The sequence below is a fragment of the Saimiri boliviensis genome, chromosome 1, assembly GCF_048565385.1.
Source record: "Saimiri boliviensis isolate mSaiBol1 chromosome 1, mSaiBol1.pri, whole genome shotgun sequence".
Lineage (NCBI taxonomy): Eukaryota > Metazoa > Chordata > Mammalia > Primates > Cebidae > Saimiri > Saimiri boliviensis.
The window spans coordinates 27432581-27452135 of NC_133449.1; the positions used below are offsets into that span (position 1 = coordinate 27432581).

Consider the following 19555-nt stretch of genomic DNA (forward strand, 5'->3'; position numbering starts at 1 on the left):
CTTTTGACAGAGCAACATACCATTTTAGAACTAGAAAGAACATTATAAATCATTTGGTTTAATCTCTTTATTTAATAGTTGAGGGCAATGAAGCCCATTGAGACAAAATGACTTCCTGAGGTCTCATGGCTATAACCTGTTCCTTATTCCTATTATTAGTAATGTCCTCTGTCCAGTTTTATGTTAGTGACTTTTATATGGAAACTTTGACTGAATTTTAAAATATTCAGGACCATTTTTCTAAACATGTGTTATTCTTTTCCTGGACAGTTCTATCAGAGTCGCCATCTCAGGATTCTTTAGATGCATTCATGTCAGAAATGAAATCAGGCAGTACATTGGATGGTGTGTCCCGGAAGAAACTTCACCTGAGAACTTTTGAACTGAGGAAAGAACAACAGAGACTTAAAGGGTTAATAAAAATTGTAAAGCCAGCAGAGATTCCAGAACTAAAAAAGTAAGTAAGTCTTAGTTATATTTGGAATTTTAAATAAGTATGGTAGCATAGATAACATTTTCAATTATCGCTTTATCTTCTTAAATAACCATTATAGAATACAACTATAATACAAGGAATTCTTTTTTTTTTTTTTTTTGAGACAGAGTTTCGCTCTTGTTACCCAGGCTGGAGTGCAATGGCGCGATCTCGGCTCACCGCAACCTCCGCCTCCTGGGTTCAAGCAATTCTTCTGCCTCAGCCTCCCGAGCTGGAATTACAGGCAGGCGCCACCACGCCCAGCTAATTTTTGTATTTTTAGTAGAGACGGGGTTTCACCATGTTGACCAGGATGGTCTCGATCTCTTGACCTTGTGATCTGCCCACCTCGGCCTCCCAAAGTGCTGGGATTACAGGTGTGAGCCACCGTGCTGGGCCAATACAAGGAATTCTTTAAAGCACAGAAGGCAATGGTTTTATAAAGACTCATTTCATATTTGCAAAATATAGACTGTTAGAGGATTTTTTGAGAAAACTATATTGATTTCTAATTCATTGGAAGATTCTGAAGTTTTTTACTTAATCTTTTAGTGTAGAATAAACTCCTTTAAAAAGCATCATGCACAAAAACCTAATTTATCTAATATAAAAAGACCTCTGAGGCTGGGCGTAGTGGCTTACATCTGTAATCCTAGCACTTTGGGAGGTCAAGGCAGGTAGATGACTTTCAAGACCAGCTCGGGTGATGTGGCAAAACCCTATCTCTACAAAAAAATGAAAACATTAGCTAGGCTTGGTGGAGCACACCTGTTGTCCCAGCTACTTGGGAAGCCAAGGTTGGAGGATTGCTTGAGCCCAGGAGTTCAAGGCTACAGTGAGCTGTAATTGCACCATTGCACTCCGGCATGGGTGACAGAGGAAGTCCCCGTCTCAAAAAAAATTAAAATATTAATAAAAAGACCTCTGAATGATAAGTAGACAACCAACCATCCAGGAGAAAAATGGGTGAAGGATGTCTGCTCATAGGTCACAGAAAAAGAAATACAAATAGCATCTTTTATACAAAGATGCTCAACTTCTTCATCATAAGAGAAATACAAATGCTACAAATGCTACAACATAATACCTTTTTTTTTTTTTTTTTTTTTTTTTTTTTGAGATAGGCTCTCACTCTGTCACCCATTCTGGAGGGCAGTGGCATGATCATAGCTCACTGCAGCCTTGACCTCCTGGGATCAAGTGATCTTCCTGCCTCAGCTTCCTGAGTAGCTGGGACCATAGGCATGTACCACCATACCTGGCTAAGTTTTAATTTTGTATAGAGATGGGGTCTTGCCATGCTGCCCAAGCTGGTCTTGAACTTCTGGCCTCAAGCGATCTGCCTGCCTCAGCCTCCCAAAGTGCTGGGATTACGGGCATGAGCCACCACACCTGGCCTTAATACCACTTTTATCTAAATTTGATGAAGTTTAATTAAGTGTGATTTTATATTGCGCTGATGAGGCTATGACAAAAAGGCACTTTCTTGTATTGCTCATTGGACAAATTAGGACATTCTCTATACAAGACAAATGGGCAGTCTCTATCCTGATTACAAATGCACATGCCCTTTGATCTATTTCATTTCTAGGAATTTGTCCCTCACATACTTAGGAAATGATGTACAGCATTGTTTATATTAATAATAAAAGATTAGAAATCCCCTAAATGTTTGTCAAAGGGGATGGATTAAATAAATTATAGTATAGCTACACAATTGAACATCATATAGCTGTTAAAAAAAAAAAGAGGCAACTATATATAAGATATGGAAACACTATCAAGATGAGTAACAAAAACAAAGTGCAGAACAGTGTGTATAACAGGCACTGTCTATAAAAAATGACTGTGGGGGAAGAATACATAGGTATGTAGGCCATTGCTTATGTGCATAAGATCTGTTTAGGTTGGGTTTCCTAAAAACAGACTGAATCGGGGATTCATCTGCAAGTGATTTATTAAGAGAGTGCTCTCAGGAGAAATCTGTAGAGGGGTATGGGAACCAGGAGAGGGCAGGAGAAGAATCTGGGCTAAGATATGGTTTGAGAGCCCAAATGGCAACACAGATACCATGGAGGCAAGGTGCTTGGGTTTTATACCCAGTCCTTCCAGCCCTTCATTGGTCATAGGGTACCCGACTGACTAGGGGGTGGGAGGGACTCACAGCATTTCTCCTGGGAAGGGTGCAGATGTGAGCCTTTAACTGCCCATGTCTGCAGTAGCTGTTTGGCCTGATAAAGGGAATCTGGGAGGGGTATCAATAGCATCTGCTACTGTATCTCTGGAAAGATTAATTAAAGACTAATAATATTGATTGCCAATGGGGAAGGCAACTGGGTGGCTGGAGGACAGCAATGGGAGGGAGACTTTTCAGAGTATATGTACTTTATACTTGAATTTTGAACATGTGAATATACTTTCTATTCTATTCAGATATACTGAATTTTTAAAAGGAAATCCTATACCAAATAGCCATACCACTTCAGGTCTAAATTTATTGTAATACAGCTGCAGTTCTAGTTTTAAATAACAAATAACTGGAAAAAGTAAGAATCATATAAAATTTTGTTGCAGTAAAACTACTTGTTAATAAAAGTGGCTGGGGATGGTGGCTCACCACCTGTAGTCCCAGCACTTTGGGAGAGTGAGGTGGGAAGATGGCTTGAGTCCAGGAGTTTGAGACTAGCCTGGGCAACATAGTGAGATCCCGTCTCTACAAAAAATAAAAACTTAGCTGGGTATGGTGGTGCTCATCTGTAGTCCCCGCTACTTGGGAGGCTGAGGTATCACTTGAGCCTGGTAAAGTGAGGTTGCAAGACCTGTCTCAAACAAACAAACAAAAACAAAAAATGAAAGCAAATCTCTGCTTTTGGAAAAAGGAAAAAAAAAAACAAACCACATTTGGGGCAAGAATAAAATATATATATATATGTTTCAGCTTCCTCCAGAGCCTCTCCTGTCAGTCTGTGTGCTTGCCTGGCTTTTCCTCCCTTTCCTATTTTGGATACTTGCCTAAATGTATATCTTCTTCCTTCTCTTTTCACTTAAGGGTTGAACTTTGAAACTTTCTGCCTCCTACCCTAACCCCTGCAAGCAATCTTGATTGTGATTCCATCTTCTGCTTTTTCATCTCCTTTGAGCCAGTCTTAGCTCCAGGCCAGCCTAGCTTTTTAATGTAGCTGAAAACATCTTTGTTGCTGTTGCTTCTGCCTTTCTGTGCCAGAGCCTTCCTGAGGCCTGTGGGGAAGTGTGTGAAGGATGGTGATTTGACAAAAGGTACTTCACAGACAGGCAGGCAGCATTCTTCTGGTGACCTTAGCAAGGGAATGGGTTTTACCTCTGGTAGGGAGAAAGGGGGTTGAGGCTGGATCTAAGAGCACCACTAAGTGGGTAAGACCTAGGTAAAAGAAGGCAGTAGTAGCAAGTAGGGCTTCAGGCAGGGCCGGGTAGCCAACATCTGGTATGGGTCACTGTGAGTCAAGAGTGCCAGTACTGTCCTTATATTCTAGTTTGCAGGGCTGTCCCATGGTTAATGTGAAGAAAGCATAGGGCCTTCTTTTTGGCCTAGTTATTCTGGGGTTTCCTCTGTCTCCTCATGCCATATTCTCATTGTCACTTCTGCCTGCTCTGAGTATCTTGTCAACTCAACTGCCATCCCTTTTGTTTTTGCTTTGTTCTCCCTCTGCCTTTCTAATTTCTACTGTCTTCTTTATACCCTTCCTCAGCTTTGCCATAGCAGGCTTAGCTTTTATAACTATCTCCAGCCATTGAGAATGTTGACAGTCTCAACAGTTGCAGTCTGTCACTATATCTTCGTCATTACTACACAGAGTATCCTGCATACTCTCTCCCCATCCCCATGCACACACATTTTTTTTTAACTTAAGTGCTCAGAGCATTTAACTTAAGTGGGGGCTCCAGATAAGTAAGACACACTTCAGAGGTTGGTGGGAAATAGAGCTTTATACCATGGCTCCATCTCCTGCTGCTTATATATTCTCCTTTGCCAGTGACTTTTGAACTGTAGTAATTTCATGGGTATGAAGTCATGTAGCATGTTGCAAATTACTAGACTAAGGGAGCAGCCACATGATGCCCTTAATGACTCTGTGTCTATGACAGTCAACATGGTTCTTGTCTATTCAAACTGTTGGTCTAAATACCTCTTTCTTATTGTTGTTTGCTTAGATATTAATTTTGTGGTAATTTTTATTTTGCCAGAGGTTTCTTTGTCACTGTCATGGTATTTTTAGATAAAACTATGGACTCACTGGAATAGATGTATATAATTATTCTTTCTTCCTAGGACTGAAAGTCAGACTGCAGGTGCAGAAAACAAAGCTAAAAAGCTTACATTGCCTCTATTTGGTGCCATGAAAGGAGGAAGCAAATTCAAATTAAAAACTGGAACAGTAGGGGTAAGTTGTGAGTCAGGGTGTTAAACTTTTAGCCCTTGAGTTATCCCTGAACTAATTTTTCTCCTTTTCTTTTTTGAAAGCACAAATGACTCATTCCATAGTAATGTGAGAAAGGGTTATGGGCTTGGTATGATCACATCTTTCCCAGAACTTGGTTCTTGGATTCTCTTTTTTTGAGACAGAGTCTCACTCAGTCACCAGGCTGGGGTGCAGTGGCGTGATCTTGGTTCACTGCAACTCTGCCTCCCCGATTCAAGTGATTCTCCTGCCTCAGCCTCCCGAGTAGCTGGGACTACAGGCACGCACCACTATGCCCAGCTAATTTTTGTATTTTTAGTAGAGATGAGTTTCACCATGTTGGCCAGGATGGTCTCCATCTCTTGACCTTATGATCTGCCTGCCTTGGCCTCCCAAAGTATTGGGATTATAGGCATGAGCCACTGCGCCTGGCCAGTTTTTGCATTCTTTTGCTCAGCTTAGGGTTATCATAAAATGGTGAATTGGTTTCTGCCAATCAATTTGCAAGTAAATTACTTGTAAATTGTAATACTAGTTTATTAATTTTTCATGAATGTTGCATTTAAGAATGGGTCTCCTGCATTAAATGCTTTTCCTCAGGTGGATAGATGTAATATTCAGACTCACCAATGTTTGTTAAGAACATAGTGTGTGCACCTGCCTCTGCCATATGATTTTTCTTCATTTAATCCTTCCAACACCTTGTGCTGTGTGGGAATTATTACCTCTTACAAATGAGGAAATAGAGGCAGAGAAGTTAAATACCAGTCACATTAGCATTATGTAACTAAGCTGCTAATCAGATCTAGGTCTGTCTCTTGAGTTTTATGATTTCCCTGCTATTCTACAATATATGTCTGTCTGTGTGTTTTTGCTTTATATATATTCCTATTCATAGATTCGGCTTTTAAAAGCTTTTCATTACCCCTAACTGAACCTTGAGTATTAGTTTGCTAGGGCCACTATAACAATATACTAGGGACTGGGCAGCTTAAACAACAGAAAATTTATTTGCTTACAGTTCTGGAGGTTGTAAGTCCAAGATCAAGACGCCAGCAGGGTTGGTTTCCTCTAAGGCCTCTCCTCGGCTTAACCAATGGCTGCCCTCTTGCTGCCTCTTCAGATGGCCGTTTCTGTGCACTTGCACCCCTGCTGTCTCTTCTTATAAGGATACCAGTCATAGTGAGTTAGGGCCCCACCCTAATACTGTCATTTTAATTTAATTCAATTTAATTTACAGTCTATTCTGAGGTACTGGGGGTTGGGACTTCAAACATGAATTTGGGGGGTAGGGAGGCACAATTCAGCCTAACACTCTGAATTAGGGTAGACTGCCCTCTGGTGGCAGAGATCTGAAGTCCTAGCTATGTATTTCGCGTGAGTTACGGTTTACCTAACAGGAGGCTTTTCAATCTGTTGTGGTGGGGACTTAGGCTTTAAATAGAAAACTTTTTACTGAAAAGCCCTCCTTAGAGGATTGCTGAATTAAATCCTATATTTAAAAGATAATGTAGGCTGGCATGGTGGCTCATACCTGCTATCCCAACACTTTGGGAGGCTGAGGTGGGCAGATTGCTTGAGCTCACTAGTCAAGACCAGCCTGGGCAAGATGGTGAAACTCTGTCTCTACTAAAAACAAAAATTAGCTGGGCATGGTGGCCTGTGTGCCTGTAACCCCAGCTACTTTGTGGGCTGAGGCAAGAGAATTGCTTGAATCAGGGAGGCAGAGGTTGCAGATAGCTGAGATCACACTACTGCACTACAGCCTGGGCCACAGAGCAAAACCATGTCTCAAAAAAAAAAAAAGATATAACCAAGATAGGCTTTGGTTCCTTCCCTCTATTTCATAACTGTGATTAACTTTTTCTAATAAGTACTTTTATTGAATGGCTTTGATTAGAATATTTAGCCTTATTCTTTAGAAATGTCTTTCTTTTCTTCAGGATCTGTTTGACTGATTTACATGCCTTGTTTCCTTGAAATTAACTTTAAGTCTAAAATGAAAAAGCAGCACAAATGACCCATTTCTGATTGTCTAATTTATTATTTAAATGATTTTATGATCAATTAAGATCCTTTAATATCATTAGCTATAACAGGACAGAATTCCTGTAGCTGGCACTCATCTGGAATAACTGTTTTAGCTCCCTACAAGCTATTTTCAAGTGTTTTGTATTTAGTAATTTTTGACTCTAGGAACTAATAAATACACTTGTTTAGGGTCCATAGATGGGTAAAATTTCATGTGAAAGTCCCACCTCCAGCAGACTTCTATGGGGTTCGTCAACCTAAAGAGGATAAACATTCAACGCATTTAGCTTGATCTCCTTGAAAAGATTTTTCTCTTGTTGTCATTAGGTAGAACTACTTGTTCATGGTTTTGTTTCCCTCTTAGAAGTTACCCCCCAAGCGTCCAGAACTCCCTCCAGCTCTAATGAGAATGAAAGATGAGCCTGAAGTAGAAGAGGAGGAGGAAGAGGAAGAGGAAGAAGAGAAAGAAAAGGAGGAGCATGAAAAGAAAAAACTGGAGGATGGAAGCCTCAGTAGGCCACAGCAAGAGATAGAGCCAGAAGCAGCAGTGCAGGAAATGAGGCCTCCCACAGATCTCACACATTTTAAAGAACCCCAAACCCATGGTAATATCTTTCTTCTCCTTCCTTTGTTGTTCATTGGGCAATTACATTGATTGTGGATAGGTTTTAAAAAGCAAGGCCAGTTCTTGTCTGTGCATTTGACTTTGTATGTGATACTCTGAGTCTGTAGTAAGGTCTTCTCCCTTTGGCTTCCAGTCATTATTTGTCCTCATTGCAAATTAAGGGCAGTTATTTCCAGTCTGTTCTGGAATTACAGAAAATGTAAGGCTGTGGAATCTGAAACCATAGCTGCTATGGAATAATTCTGAGCTGCTGCCACTGTGTAAGTTGGAAGGCAGTGGAATAGGGTAGATGATGAGGCCTGATCAGGTGGTCTCAGGATAGGTCAACCCTTACTAATTTTTTTCCCCATTCCTGAAACAGAAGCCAAAAAATTCTCAAGAAGGATCTTGCTTCATTCATCTTTTTGTTTGGAACCTAGCAGAAAACCTGACACATACCCATCCACTTCAGCAAATATTTGATGAAAAATGTTGAAAGATGGAATTGATTGATATATATATATATATATATATATATATATTCTGTATTTTCTCTATATATGGAGAATATATGTATATTTTATAATTACAGAGGATTATATGTTGATCTTAGAAACTACAGATGACACATGAAAATCCAAAGGAAAAAAGATAAATCCCCACAACCCCACTCTTAAAGATCATTGTTTATCTTTTTGGTATCCTTTCATCCCATGTCCACCATAGGGGTTATTTTCCTGCTGGTTGGCCAAACTGGTAAGCAAGGTAAAGATCTCAGAAAATAGGAAGCATGAGTAGAAACAATAAAAATTGGCATTGAATGTATGGGAATGCATGCATGTCTACTTCCAGAACAAATCAGGCTTGTCTACATAAAAATGCCAGGCCTGGCCCTTCTCTTGACTCACCTTCATTTGCCTGGGAAACAGAAAAGTTACTGTTTCCTCATCCGTGAGAGGTAAGTATTCTGTATCTGCATTCTCCTTTTTAAAAAGGTACTTATGTGAGCTTGGTCTGTGGGCCATATATTGCAAGGGTGGATATAAACAGCTCAGCAGGAAGGGAAGCAATAAGTATTATAACTTTTTTTGTTTAATGGACCAAAGTAAATATGTGTGTGTAAAAATAGCTTAGATTGGCCGGGCGCGGTGACTCAAGCTTGTAATCCCAGCACTTTGGGAGGCCGAGGCGGGTGGATCACGAGGTCGAGAGATCGAGACCATCCTGGTCAACATGGTGAAACCCCGGCTCTACTAAAAATACAAAAAATTAGCTGGGCATGGTGGCGCGTGCCTGTAATCCCAGCTACTCAGGAGGCTGAGGCAGGAGAATTGCCTGAACCCAGGAGGTGGAGGTTGCGGTGAGCCGAGATCACGCCATTGCACTGCAGCCTGGGTAACAAGAGCGAAACTCCGTCTCAAAAAAAAAAAAAAAAAAAAAAAAAAAGCTTAGATTTTGAAACCTGGTTTATAAGATGAAATAATTAGTAAATTTGGCCAGGCTCAGTGGCTCCACCTGTAATCCCAGCACTTTGGGAGGCTGAGGCGAGTGGATCACCTGAGGTCAGGAGTTCGAGACTAGGCTGGCCAACGTGGTGAGACCCCATTTCTACTAAAAATACCAAAAAAAAAAAAAAAAAAAAAATTATCCAGGCATGGTGGTGCATGCCTGTAATCCCAGCTACTCAGGAGGGCTCTGAGGCAGGAGAATTGCTTGAACCCAGCAGACAGAAGTTACAGTGAGCTGAGATCATGCCACTTCACTCCAGCCTGGGTGACAAAGTGAGACTCTGTCTCAAAAACAAAACAAAACACAAAAAAGATTAAATAATTAGTAAATTTGCAGTGATGAGGGATTGCCCCAGGCCTTTCTTCCTGTGGTTTATTTTTATTTTTACTTTAATTTTTACTTTTATTGAGACAAGGTCTTACTCTGTTACCCAGGTTGGAGTACAATAATGTGATCTTGGCTTACTACAGCCTTGACCTCCTAAGGCACATGCTTGTAGAGAAAATAGAGTCATAGGGTCTCCCTGTGTTGCTCAGGCTGGTCCCAAACTCCTGGCCTCAAGCAATCCTCTCACTTCAGCCTCCCAAAGTGCTGGGATTATAGGTCTGAGCCACATGCCCAGCTTATATATCGCTGTTTTATAACCTGTTTTTCCCCCTGTGCCTTAAACTATTCTTTTTAAAATGTGGTTTTGGAGAAGGACATAGTGGTTCATCACATGCATGTGCCATAATGTATTTAGTCAGCTCTCAGTTGTTAAACATGTAGGTTATTTCTTTTTTTTTTTTTTTTTTTTTTTTTTTTTGAGATGGAGTTTCGCTCTTGTTACCCAGGCTGGAGTGCAATGGCACGATCTCGGCTCACCGCAACCTCCGCCTCCTGGGTTCAGGCAATTCTCCTGCCTCAGCCTCCTGAGTAGCTGGGATTACAGGCACGCGCCACCATGCCCAGCTAATTTTTTTTGTATTTTTAGTAGAGACGGGGTTTCACCATGTTGACCAGGATGGTCTCGATCTCTTGACCTCGTGATCCACCCGCCTCGGCCTCCCAAAGTGCTGGGATTACAGGCTTGAGCCACCGTGCCCGGCCATGGTTATTTCTTAATTTTTGCTATTACAAACACAGGTATAATAAATTTTGGTGCCAGGCTGGGTGACCCACGCCTGTAAACCCAATATTTTGGGAGGCCTAAGTAGGAGAATCACTTGAGCCCAGGAGTTTGAGACCATCCTGGGCAAGATGGAGAGACTCTATCTTTACAAGAAATTTTTTAAAAAACCAAAAAATGGCTGGGCATGGTGGTGTATGCCTGTAGTCCTAGCTATTCTGGAGGCTGAGGCAGGAGGATCTCTGTAGCCCAGGAATTCAAGGTAGCAGTAAGCTATGATTGCACCACTGCACTACAGCCTGGGCAACAGAGAAAAACCCTGTTTCTAAAAATAATAATAATAAATTTTGGTGGTCATCTCTGATTTAAAAAAATAAAATGTTCCTGGGAGTAGAATTTCTAGGCCAAGGAGTATGTACATATTTGAGTCTTTTGGCAAGTATTGCTAAAAAGTTGTACTTCAATGTTTGCTAGTGTTTTAAGTGGAAAATTGGCAGTTTTCTATAATACATTTGGAGCATATTTATTAAAACTGTAAGATTGGTTGAAGCTGATGAAAATAGAACTGGATGATTATGTACTTAGCTTCTCTTTCTCTTGTTTTTGTTTTTTTGGCTTTCCATTATGAATTAAATAATGACAATATGCTTTGATACTGCTTTTTACAGAAAACATGTCTCAACTTAGTGAGACAGAACAGAAAAAAGATTATCAAGACAGTAGCGAAACCACTTCATCATGTGAGGGACCCTCAGGCAAGTACTACACCAGCCTTTATTGCTGCTCCGCACACAGGTGACCAACTGATTTCATAAGGGAGGGGTTGGCACCTGACCTGAAGGCAGCACAGATGCTGCTAGGCCCCTGGACAAAGTTGGAATGTAAAAGAGGTTTGTGTTTGGTGCCATCCCATTTGCCTTTCTTTTACTCCTCTTCCACCTTCTGGAGTTCCCTCTCCCTTCCTCATAAAGCACCATGCCTTGATGCTTCCCTCTGGCTGTGCAAAGCTCGTCACAATTTTACATCTCCCAAAGTCAAATGTGTACCTATCATGAGAGTGATTCCAAAACTATCTTAAAAGAAATTGTTAAAAGGACTGCTTTACTCTGGTTTTACCTGTAATGGTTAAACTGTGTACTAGTAAAATCAGCCTCTTTTTTTTTTAACTTATTCACATAATATGGTTATATTTAGCCTTAAGATTTAAAAACTAGGGTTATTCATCCAGGAAAAATTTTCTCTAAGTATAGTTTTTATAGCAGTAGAAGGAATTGTTGAGAATTGCATTGTCATGAGCATCTTTTCTTCAGTAATTATAATGTTGTTTTAGGAAGAATTTTTTCTTTTTATTTTACTTATACTGAAAATAGCTATTACCAGTTTTGTTTTTTTCTTAAATTAGCATCAAAGAATGAATATGAGAAAAGCAGAGATGAATTGAAGAAAAAGAAAGTGCCTGGTCCAGGCAAAGTAAGTATTTCACTTGTCTGGGAGTAAAAATGAATCCCCTTGTGATAGACCACATCCAAAAGAGTGAACCTTTGGAGACTGACAGAGTTCCCAGCAGCCTTATCCCCCTCTCGTAGAAATCTAGATTCTTTGCTTTTCATTTTTAAATTCTCTATTGTCTTTATCACTCTATTCTCTATAACTGCTCACATATAAGCTATATCTTTTATTAGTTTATGAATCTTTCTTTATATCCTAGTATGCCATATGAAGACATTTGAATAACATATTCTTATTTTCCTCCTTTTATTACACAAAAGGTAGAATGTAATGTACTCCATTCTACATCTGTTTTTTTGTTTTATTTTTATTTTTTTAAACCATTCATGAAAATTATTTTCTATCGGTATATTGAGAGCTTCTCACCCTATGGAGCACTTTAACCAGTTCCTTATAGATGAATACTTGGATTGTTTTTAGTCTTTTATTACAATAATACTATAATGAACAATCTTGTATATGTATAATTTTGTGTGGATATGGCAAGCTCCCAGAAGTGCTAGGTTATATCAGGAAGTCCTCAAGACCACTCTTGGGTTAGGTAATTCACAAGAGGACTCAGATCTCAGTGTATGATTGTCCTTACATCTATTATACTACAGCAAAAGGATTCCAGGCACCATCCGCAAAGGGAAAAGGAACATGGGCAAAATATGATGGAAACCTGGCACAAGCTTCCAAAGATGTCTTCCAGTAGAGTCACACATGACATGCTTAATTCTCCTAATAACAAGTTGTGGCAACACTTGTGAAATGTTGCTAACTAGGGAAACTCCTTAGAGACTCAGTGCCTAGGGTTTTTACTGGGGACTGATTGTGTAGGCATTTCCTGCCTGGCATCTACGAAATTCAGACTTCCAGAAGGAAGGCAGGCGTTCATCATGAACTACATTGTTGGTACAAATAATTTAAGCACAGTGAGCCATTCTTGTCAGTTAGAATAGTAGAAACCTTCCCCAAATCTAGATTCCTAGATGCCAGCCAAGGGTGAACCCTGCAAACAGGTTTTCCAAGGATAGCAGTCAGGCTTGCTCTGTTAACTTTTCTAAACCTTGGCCAAAAGGTAAATGCCAGCCAGGCGTGGTGGCTCATGCCTGTAATCCCAGCACTTTGGGAGGCTGAGGTGGGCAGATCACGAGGTCAGGAGTTCAAGACCAGCACCAGCCTGACCAACATGGTGAAACCCTCTCTCTACCAAAAATATAAAAATTAGCTGGGCATGGTGGCGCACACCTGTAATTCCAGCTATTCAGGAGGCTGAGGCAGGATGAGGCAGAGGTTGCAGTGAGCCGAGACTGTGCCACTGTACTCCAGCCTGGGCGACAGAGTGACACTCCATCTCAAAAAAAAAAAAAAGGTAAATGCCAGATTTCCCTTTCTGGGGGCTGTATCATTCAGCACTCATACCTGCAGTCTGTTAACTGCCCCTTTCAAGGACTGTCACATAACTCATTGGCTGAAAATCAGCTTGTGATGCTTTATGGAAAAAAAGGTTCAGAGAGAAAATACTCCCCCAAGTAGGTTACTTATGTCAAGAGCATTACTAGAAACTGTTTTCTCTTAGTTTTTGTTTGCTAACAGGCATAAGGACAATAATTCTTAGAGTTAAAATTATTTATATATATATATAGATAGATAGATAGATACGTATCTATATATACACTATAGATAGATAGATAGATAAGTATCTATCTATATACACACACACATATATGTAATTTTTTAAAAATAGCTTTTGGGGTACAAATGGTTCTTGGCTACATAGATGAATCATATAGTGATGAAGTCTGAGATTTTAGTGCACCTGTCACCCAAGTAGTGTACATTGTACCCAATATGCAATTTGTTATTCCTCATCCCCTTCCCACCCTCCTCCCTCTGAGTCTCCCAAAGTCCATCATACCACTCTGTATGCCTTTGCATACCCATAGCTTAGCTCCCACTTACAAGTGAGAACATATGGTATTTGGTTTTCCACTCCGAAGTCACTTTACTTAAAATAATGGCCTCTAGCTTCATCCAAGTTGCTGCAAAAAAACATTTATTTTTTATTTTATGTTTTTGAGGCAGAATCTTGCTGTGTCACCCAGGCTGGAGTGCAGTGGTGTGATCATGGCTTACTGCAAGCTTCAACCTCTTGACTCAAGTGATCCTCCCATCTCAGCCTCCTGAGTAGCTGGGACTACAGTTTTGCACCACAATGCCTGGCTAGTTGGTACATTTTTTTTGTAGAAATAGCCTTGCTTTGTTGCCCAGGCTGGCCCCAAACTCCTAGCTTCAAATGATCCTGGGATGCTGGCTTTTACTGAATGCTTTGTCTGCATCTATTGAGATGATCATATGGTTTTTGTTTTTAATTCTGTTTCTGTGATGTATCGTATTTATTGACATGCATATGTTAAACCATCCCAGCATCCCTGGGATGAAATCCGCTTGATCATGGTGTATTGAATAGGGTGTTTTATCTTTTTGTGCTGTTGGATTCAGTTTACTAGTCTTTCGTTAAGGATTTTTGCATCTGTTCACCAGGGATGTTGGTCTCTAATTTTCTTTTTTTGTTATGTACTTTCCTAGTTTTTGTATCAGGGTGATATTAGCTTCATAGAATGAGTTAAGGAGCAGTCCTTCTTTCTCAATCTTTTGGAATACTTTCAGTAGGATTAGTACCAGTTCTTCCTTGAATGTCTGGTAGAATCTGACTATGAATCCATCTGGTCCTGGGCTTTTTTTGTTGGTGGTAATATTTATTTTTATTACTGACTCAATCTTACTGCTTGTTACTGGTCTGTTCAGGATTTCTGTTTTTAACTGATTCAGTCTAGGAGGGTTGTATGTTTCCAGGAATTTATCCATTTCCACTAGATGTTCTAGTTTGTGTGCATAGAGGTGTTCACAGTAGTCTCAAATGATCTTTTGTATTTCTGTGGTGTTGGTTGTAATGTCTCCATTTTCATCTCTAATTGAGCTAATATAGAATCTTCTCTTGTTGTCTAATCTAGCTAATGGTCTATCAATTTAGTTTATCTTTTCAAAAACCACCTTTTTTTCATTGATCTTTTGTAATTTCTTTTGTTGCAATTTCATTTAGTTCTGCTCTGATCTTTGTTATTTCTTTTATGCTAGCTTTGGGTTTGATCTGTTCTCTTTTTTTTTTTGAGACAGAGTCTCATTCTGTTGCCCAGAGAGTACAGTGGTACAATCTTGGCTCACTGGAACTTCCACCTCCTGGGTTCAAGTGATTCTCCTGCCTCAACCCTCCTGAGTAGCTGGGATTGCAGGTGTGTGCCACCACACCCAGCTAATTTTTGTATTTTTCGTAGAAATGGGATTTAGCCATGTTAGCCAGGCTGGTCTCAAACTCCTGGACTCAAGCGATCTAACTACCCCGGCCTCCCAAAGTACTGGGATTATAGACGTGAACCACCACACCCAGCCTGTTTTAGTCTGTTCTTATTTCTCTAGTTCCTTGAAGTGTGACATTAGGTTGTCAATTTGTGATCTTTTAGACTTTTTTTCCTCTCTCTTTTTAAATAGAGCTGAGGGCCGGGCTCAATGGCTCATGCCTGTAATCCCAGCACTTTGAGAGGCCGAAGCGGGTGGATCACTTGAGGTCGGGAGTTTGAGACCAGCTTGACTAACATGGTGAAACCTCGTGTCTACTAAAAGTACAAAAATTAGCCAGGCTTGGTGGCGGGCACCTGTAATCCCAGCTACTCAGGAGGCTGAGGCAGAAGAATTGCTTCTCCACCTGGGAGGTGGAGACTGCAGTGAGCTGAGATCGCGCCATTCATCTCCAGTCTGGATGACAGAGCGAGACTCCATCTTAAAAAAAAAAAAAAAAAAAAAAAAAATATTGCCAGGTGTGGTGGCACATGCCTGTAATCCCAGCTACTTGGTGGCACATGCCTGTAATCCCAGCTCAAATGGTATACATATTTGTATATCATTTGAATCCAGTAGGAGGAGGCTGTGGTGAGCTGAGATCACACCATTGCACTCTAGCCTGGGCAACAAGAGCGAAACTCTGTCTCAAAAAAAAAAAAAGAATAAAAAATAGAGATGAGGTCTCGCCATGTTGCCCAGGTTGTTCTTGAACTCCTGAGCTCAAGCTATCCTCCTGCCTTGGCCTTTTAGAGCGCTGGGATTATAGGCGTGAGCCACCATGCCTGGCCCAAGACTTTTTGATGTAGGCATTGAGCACTATAAATTTTTCCTCTTAGCACTGCTTTTGCTGTATTCCAGAGGTTTTGATAACTTGTGTCACTATTATTCATTTTGAAGAATTAAAAAATTTCCCATGATTTCATTGTTAACCCAAAAATCATTTAGAAGCAGATTAATTTCCATGTATTTATATAGTTTTGAGGGTTCCTTTTGGAGTTGGTTGCCAGTTTTATTCCCCTGTGTTATGAGAATTTACTTGATATTTTAATTTTTTTTTTATTTCTGATTTGTTTTGTGGTCTATCATATGGTCTATCTTGGAGGATATTCCATGCACTGATGAGAAGATTGTATATTCTGCAGTTCTTGAGTAGAATGTCCTATAAATATCTGTTAGTCGATTTGTTCTGGAGTGTAGTATAGGTCCAGTATTGGTTGACTTTCTGCCTTGATGATTTGCTTAGTGTTGTCAATGAAGTGTTGAAGTCTTCCACTATTATTGTGTTGTTTTTGTTTCCTAGGTCTGGTAGTAATTTTTTTTTTTTTTTGAGATGGAGTCTTGCTTTGTCACCCAGTCTGGAGTGCAGTGGCATGATCCATGATCTCAGCTCACCGCAACCTCCGCCTCCTGGGTTCAAGCGATTCTCCTGCCTCAGCCTCCTGAGTAGCTGGGATTACAGGCATGCGCCACCACGCCCCGCTAATTTTGTATTTTTAGTAGAGATGGGGTTTCCCCATGTTGGTTAGGCTGGTCTCGAACTCCCAACCTCAGGTGATCCGCCTGCCCTGGCCTCCCAAAGTGCTGGGATTACAGGCATAAGCCACTGCACCCAGCCAGTAGTTCTATGAATCTGGGAGCTCCAGTTTTAGTTGCATATATATTTAGGATTATAGTATCTTCTTGTTGGATTGATTCTTTAATATAATTGCCTCTTGGTCTTTTTTTTTTTTTTGAGACTGAATCTCGCTCTGTCTCCCAGGCTAGAGTGCAGTGGCAGGATCTCAGCTCACTGCAACCTCTGCCTCCTAGGTTCAAGTGATTCTTCTGCCTCAGCCTCCCAAGTAGCTATGATTACCAGTGCTTGCCACTGTGCCTGGCTAATTTTTTTGTACTTTTAGTAGAGCTGGTGTTTCACCATCTTGGCCATGCCGGTCTTGAACTCCTGACCTCGTGATCTACCTGCCTCAACCTCCCAAAGTATTGGGATTACAGGCGTGAGCCACTGTACCAGGCCCTTTGTCTTTTTTTTTTTTTTTTTTTTTTTTTTTTACTGTTGTTGCTTTAAATTCTGTTTTATTTAATATAAGAACAGCTTAGTCCTGCTTGCATTTGGCTTCCATTTGTGTGGAATATCTTTTTCCACCCCTTTACCTTCAGTCTATAAGAAACCTTACGTTAAGTGAGTCACTTGAAGTCAGCAGATACTTGGTTTTTTTGTTTTGGTTTTGGTTTTTTTTTTTTTTTTTTTTGAGATGGAATCTTGCTCTGTTGCTCAAGCTGGAGTGCAAGTAGCATGATCTCTGCTCACTGTAACCTCCACCTTCTGGGTTCAAGTGATTCTCCTGCCTCAGCCTCCCAAGTAGCTGGAACTACAGGTGCATACCACCACGCCTGGCTAATTTTTATATTTTTAGTAGAGACGGGGTTTTGCCACATTAGCCAAACTGGTCTTGAACTCCTGATGTCAGGTGATCCACCAGCCTTGGCCTCCCAAAGTTCTGAGATTACAGGTGTGAGCCACTGCACTCAGCATGTGATTTTTTTCTTTTTTAAGTGGCACATTTAGACCATTTACATTCAGTGTTAATATTGAGATGTGAGGTACTATTCCAGTCATCATGTTAATTGTTACCTAGATACTTTGCTTTCTTCATTGTATTATTGTTTTATATGCCCTGTGAATTTTATGCCTTCAAGTGGTTCTATTCTGGTGCATGTCAACCTTTTGTTTTAAGATTTAGCATTTCTTGTAGGTCTGATCTGGTAGTGAGAAATTCCCTCAGCATTTGCTTGTCTGAAAAATATTCCTTTTTCATTGATGAAACTTCATTTTGCTCCATATAAAATTCTTCGCTAACATTTATTCTGTTTAAGGAGGCTAACAATAGGACCCCAATCCCTTCTGCGGTTGTAAGGTTTCTGCAGATAAATTCTTGTGAATAAAACAATCCATCTTTTCTTTGCAGCTTCCACCAATACTTTCTTCCAAATATCCTGAAGATGACCCAGACTACTGTGTGTGGGTCCCACCTGAAGGTAAATTGTTTTTACTTTTATTTCCTCTAAGGTTTATTTATTTATTTATACTTTTGAATAGGTAATATACATTTCAGGTTCGAAATAAGAAAGTTATGAGAGTATGTAGTAATAATTTGTATATCCTCTGTGGATCCTTATTCAAACAACTGTTTAGAAAAATTATTAGATAATTTTGAATACTACCTGGATATTTGATGATACTAAGAAATTATTGATTTTTTAAAAGTATAAATGATATTGAGTTATGTTTTTTGGAAAAAGTCCTTATCTTCTAGGAATATATACAGAAGTGTTCATAGATGTAATGTTATCTGGGCTTTATCAAGTCTAAAGAAAGGAAAACAATTCTGCTGTGCCTCAGTTACTCAGTTGTTTTCCTCACAAGACAACCAATTGTTATTAGTTTCTTATGGATACTTGTGCCAGTACTTTCTTATGGATACTTATGCCAATTATAGAGGTGCATCTATAGAAAAAATTTATAAAAGTTAACCAGCTGGAACAAAGGGATAAACATTTTAAAGATATTATAAATTGCATTTTATAGAGATTGTATCAGTTTTATGCTCATACACACACCCTTAAGGAAATGTATGAGATACTTACTTCCTCATATGTTCATCACACCTTGAGTTTTCTAATATATTAGTAACTAATAGAATTTAGTTACTAGAGATGTCTGCTTTTTCTTTGCTAACAAATGTTAGGATAGAAGTGAAAAGAGGACTATTTTGAAATTTCATACAAAAAACAAAATTTCTATCATAGAATAAACCTTTTTGTTTGTTTTACTCTTTGGCCTTCTGATATCTGGATATTTTTTCTCTCCTGACTTTGGAAGAGTAAATAATGTATTTCTTACTTTTTTAATATTCTGCTCAAGGTCAAAGTGGAGATGGCAGAACCCATCTTAATGACAAGTATGGCTATTAAAGAAGACCCTGTGGACCATGTGACATGGTATATTTGGGATAATCAAATTGAATGGTCAGAGAAGTTTAGATGACCATTTGTAAGACCTGCTGACTGGCCTTTCTTTCTGTGTTCTTGGCTTCCTAAATTTATCAGCCCATATGATTCTCATGAATATGTTTATGTTTAAAAGTGTTTATATGTGTATGTAAAAAGGGAACTATATATTTTGGGAATTTGTAAAGTGAGAGACATGACCATATTAAAATAAGAAGGTGTATATGTTCCGAATATTTTATTTTTTATTAATTTTTTTTTAAGAGACATGGTCTTACTCTGTCACCTAGGCTGGGATACAGTTGTACAGTACTGTAGTCTTGAACTCCTGGGCTCAGGCAATCCTCCCACCTTAGCCTCACAAGCACCTCGAACTATATATGTGTACCACCACCATACTTGGCTAATTATTTTATTTTAATTTTTGGTAGAGATGAAGTCTTGCTATGTTGCCCAGGCTGGTCTTGTACTCCTGGCCTCAAGTGATCCTC

General features: G+C 39.7%; 1 protein-coding gene across 1 annotated transcript in view; it reads left to right on the top strand.

Moving 5' to 3' along the window:
- The window catches only part of SLC4A1AP (solute carrier family 4 member 1 adaptor protein), a 32115-nt gene extending 12817 nt beyond the window's left edge, over window positions 1–19298 (top strand). Inside the window, exons 8-14 of the mRNA XM_003941537.4 lie at window positions 271–457; window positions 4782–4893; window positions 7307–7547; window positions 10832–10918; window positions 11566–11633; window positions 18023–18092; window positions 18979–19298. Of these exons, the coding sequence (XP_003941586.3) occupies window positions 271–457; window positions 4782–4893; window positions 7307–7547; window positions 10832–10918; window positions 11566–11633; window positions 18023–18092; window positions 18979–19028 (815 nt within the window). The 3' untranslated portion in view covers window positions 19029–19298. The remainder of the gene's footprint in view (window positions 1–270; window positions 458–4781; window positions 4894–7306; window positions 7548–10831; window positions 10919–11565; window positions 11634–18022; window positions 18093–18978) is intronic.
- Window positions 19299–19555: the final 257 nt, after the last annotated feature.